Here is a 4373-nt window from a genome sequence, read left to right on the forward strand (position 1 = left end):
AAATAAATAAATATTTTAAAAAAAATTTAAAAAAAAAAGAAAGATTTTTGGAAGAATTAACTGTGAGAGACAGTTGGAGAACAATGAGATTCCAAGTGCCTGTGAATAAGCCAAAAGCTAGAAATGGTACCTGGATTCAAATAAAAATATACAGATTGGCCTAATTTTATCACAAAAAATACAAAATATGTAAACAGAAAGTAGCCAGGGGAACACCTGCATGTTTGCTATAAATCCGACCATCAACAACAGCATTATGATGAACATTTATTCATTCTCTGCGCCTAAAAAAGTAGAGGCCTAGCCATGAAATTAAACATTTGTTGAAGTAAACAACATATCTCAATAAACTGCCAGCCACTAATTGGCCGAAATACAACACATTGGTTTTTAGTTTACCTATAATTCTACAACCAAAAAAATCATTTATTAGTTTATAGTCAAATACTTTTACAAAATTATAAGTCTTTTAACAAGTTCAGCATCGTAGCAGTTAAGCATGACTACATCCTAAATGACATTTTTGCATATTTACAATATCAAGTTTTAGTAGTGCATTTTTTTTTTAATGTGCTCACAAGGGCATGCAAACTGGTTTGTCAACCTTCCTGGATCACAGACTAGCTAACCACAAAAATAAAACTTACAAAAACATTTTTTTTTTTTTTTACAAATGATAACCCATTGCAACAAGTAAAACTAAGGAAACAAGAGGTAATGAATTACGGTCGTCCTTACAAACCACCTGTTTCTGAGGCTGTTTTTTAGGCAGTATCTTAAACGTGGGTGAATCCTAACGCAGAAAGAGGAGTGATTAAATCCTGACTTCAGGGACAGTCCCAGTCAGCACTACAGCTCTGATAACCTTCTCAAGAATAGCTTTGCATTGAATTTTGCAAACTCCCCTCTTGTACCCTCGGCTCAAGGGTTTAAATCTAAATCCGAGGAACTAAAGAGTCCATTCCCAACTTCACTCCGTAAGATAAACTGTTTTCCAGCAGAATGCAGTATCTAACTGCTCAGCCAAGCGAGAAAAGTCTAAGAGCACAGTCGTGCATACCCGTATCATGCAGTTACTGTACCACAAATACTTTTTTACTGTATAAAAAAGTATTTACAAATATATTTATCACCGCCAACTTAGTTTCTTACCGCCACCTATTTTTCCTCTAACTGTGGGCATCCACTCTGGATAAATACTGCTGGGTTTAAAAAAAAAAATCAGTTTCTTGGCATTGACCCTGAGGGGCGTGCAGAGATCTCTCCAGTCCATCAATTTTAACCCAAGAGGTCCTTTGGACTCTTCGTTCCCTCAAAACCACTTGCACGCCCCTGCCCTTTGCGGTTCCTTATCCCTCACAGCACAAGTGAGCACCGTCGGGTTCTGCGCATTCATCCAGGCTCCCCGCCTCCGTTCCTCGCGCAGGGTGCGATCCCAAGCTCCCGGCGCGAACCCGAGCCCACCCAACCTCGTCCAGCTTTCTAGCACTGAGCAGCTCTGGACCCACGGCTCCGCCACTCCCCACCAGCTCCTCTCCGAGACTCCCAACTCTGAGCTCCACCTCAGCGTCCCACTCCGGGAGACAAAACTTCGGGCCATTCTCTCCGCGCGCCCGGGTCCTCCGCAAACTCAGGGGCGCGCGCCCCCGGCCGCCCCGCTCCCCGCGGGCCGCAGCCAGGCCCCGGCCCCTCTCCCGAGCCCGCCGCGGCGGTTGGCGCGCTGCACGGCGCGGCCGTCACCTTCTTCCTTCGCCATCGTCTCCGCGGAGGCCCGGGTGGCCCGCCAGCTGCCGAGCGGACCGGAGTCTCCCAAACCTCCGCCGTATGCCAACCCGCGGCCGCCGCGGCCCGGTCCCGGCCGCCGCGCCCCCACTTCCTGACCCGCCCCCCTTGGGTGTCGCCGCCAACTATGTCCCCCCAGGCGCTCCGGGAACCAGAGTGCAGGGAACGGAGGCCGGCCGGAGCGTTTCGCCGGCGCGCCCGGCACGAGCCCACGACGGCGCGGTGATGGCCGCGCTCCGGGGAGGAGCGGGGCTTGTGAGCCCGCGGCCGCCCTCCCTTCCTCTCTCCGCCGTGACCCATCCGCACCGCAAAGCAGGAGCCACAGCGAGCGTCTCGTGACGTTGGGATTGGACTCGGGAAGTCACAGACTGTTGTCCCGATCTAGTCCCCCACGTCTGTCCCATTTTACACAGAGAAAATTGAGGTCCAAGCGCAGAGCAAGTCACTAGAGCGGGAACCCTGGACCTGATCCTCTGTCAGTGCCTGCATGTTCTCACGATGGTTTCAAAGCCAGGCAAAACATTATAGACGGGGTCTGTGGACTGGGAGGACAATGTTTGTTTGTTTGTTGTTGAGACTGGAGCTCACTATATGTGGACCAAGGTGGACTCAGTTTGTAGACCTCTTGCCTCTGGTTCCCAGCCACAAAGATGGCAAGAATGATCCCGTTTGGTTTCGAACACACTTGACTGCTACAAAAAAGAAGCTTGTACTAGGTTATTCCCTATCGTAACCCCAGAATTTGGGAGGAAGGGAGGGAGGGAGAGAGGTAGAGAGATAGAAGAGGAACTGGTTTTCTTTTGATATGATTTCTGAGACGGCTCTCTTGACCTAATCATGTTGCTCTTTTGTCTCCATTTGTTAGTTCTTAGTCTTTTTCTTTATTTTTGAGACAGAGTCTCACGTGCCTAGACTGGCCTTGAACTCGTGGAAACGCTCTTGACTCCAGGTCGAGCGCTGAGAATAGAGCCAGGCAACATTATACCCAGCTTTCTGTAGTTTACTTTTCTTTCTTTTTTTCCTCTTTTTTTTCTTTTATTTATTTATTTCAAGACTGGGTTTCTCTGTGTGGCCCTGGCTGTTCTGGAAATTGCATTGTAGACCAGGTTGGCCTCAAATTCACAAAGATCTGCCTTCCTCTGCCTTCCGAGTACTGGGATTAAAGGAATGATCAGTCACCACTTGGCTGTACCTTTTTTTTTTTAAATATTTATTTATTTATTATGTATACAATATTCTGGCTGCATGCCTGAAGGCCAGAAGAGGGCGCCATACCTCTTTACAGATGGTTGTGAGACACCATGTGGTTGCTGGGAATTGAACTCAGGGCCTTTGGAAGAGCAGGCAATGCTCTTAACCACTGAGCCATCTCTCCAGCTCCGGCTGTACCTTTTTTGTGTGTGTTTATTTGTTTGTTGTTCTTTTGTTTTGAGACAGGACTTCTCTGTGTAGCTTTGAAGCCTGTCCTGGTACTCATTCTGTAGACCAAGTTGGCGTCAAACTCACAGAGATCTGCCTGCCTCTGCCTCCTGAGTGCTGGGATTAAAGGCGTGCGCCACCACTATCCACCTATCCTTTGTTTGTTTGTTTGTTGTTTATTTTTAAAATACTGAAGTAGTGGTGCCAAAGAGATGACTTAGAAGTTAAAAAGACTCCAAAGCTACAGAGAAACCCTGTCTCGAAAAAAACAAAAAAAAAAAAAAAAAGAAGTTAAAAAAATCGTGGCTTTCACAGACACCAGGCAAGTGGGCAAACACCAATATTCATAAAAGAATTTAAAAAATTGGGCTGGAGAGATGGCTCAGTGGTTAAGAGCATTGCCTGCTCTTCCAAAGGTCCTGAGTTCAATTTTCAGCAACCACATGGTGGCTCACAACCATCTGTGGTAAGGTCTGGTGCCCTCTTCTGGCCTATAGGCATACACAGACAGAATATTATATACATAATAAATAAATATAAAAAAAGAATTTAAAAAATTAAGAAATTTAAAGTGTGTTCTATTAAAATAGTTGAAAAGGTTTTTGTAAAGGATTTATTATATATAGAGTTCTACCTCCATGTATACCTGCAGGCCAGAAGAGGGCACCAGATCTTATCACAGATGGTTGGGAGCCACCATGTGGTTGCAGAAATTGAACTCAGGACCTCTGAGAGAACAGCCATCTCTGCAGCCCCCTAACTCTATTTTATATCTGCCTAGACCTTCCTCAGCCTTCCACACCGCCACAGCCACGTCTGCCTTGGCAGCACTTTTGGGGTCTAAACAGAGAAATCTCAACAGAGGAATCTAAAATGGCTGAAAGACACTTAAGGAAATGTTCAGCATCCTTAGTCATCAGAGAAATGCAAATCAAAACAACTTTGAGATTCAGTCTTACACCTGTAAGAATAGCCAAGATCAAAAACACACTGATGACAACTTATGCTGGAGAGGTTGTGGGGAAAAGGGAGCACTTCTGCATAGCTAGTGGGAATGCAAGCCAGTACAGCCCCTTTGTAGAACTTTTTTTTTTTTTTTCGAGACAGGGTTTCTCTGTGGCTTTGGAGCCTGTCCTGGAACTAGCTCTGTAGACCAGGCTGGTCTCGAACTC

The 4373-nt window shown here is 46.2% G+C and overlaps 1 protein-coding gene across 2 annotated transcripts in view; it reads right to left on the bottom strand.

The window, feature by feature from the left end:
* Dpy19l4 (dpy-19 like 4) overlaps positions 1–1866 on the bottom strand; it is a 57239-nt gene extending 55373 nt beyond the window's left edge. For both annotated transcript variants that reach the window (XR_001229278.2, XM_005362308.3), the window contains exon 1: positions 1741–1866. Coding sequence is in view for 1 of the 2 variants with exons in the window: in XM_005362308.3 (XP_005362365.1) it covers positions 1741–1756 (16 nt within the window). In the remaining variant the exon portion in view is untranslated. The remainder of the gene's footprint in view (positions 1–1740) is intronic.
* Between the last annotated feature and the right edge of the window lie 2507 nt (positions 1867–4373).

Source organism: Microtus ochrogaster, linkage group LG5 (assembly GCF_000317375.1).
Source record: "Microtus ochrogaster isolate Prairie Vole_2 linkage group LG5, MicOch1.0, whole genome shotgun sequence".
NCBI lineage: Eukaryota > Metazoa > Chordata > Mammalia > Rodentia > Cricetidae > Microtus > Microtus ochrogaster.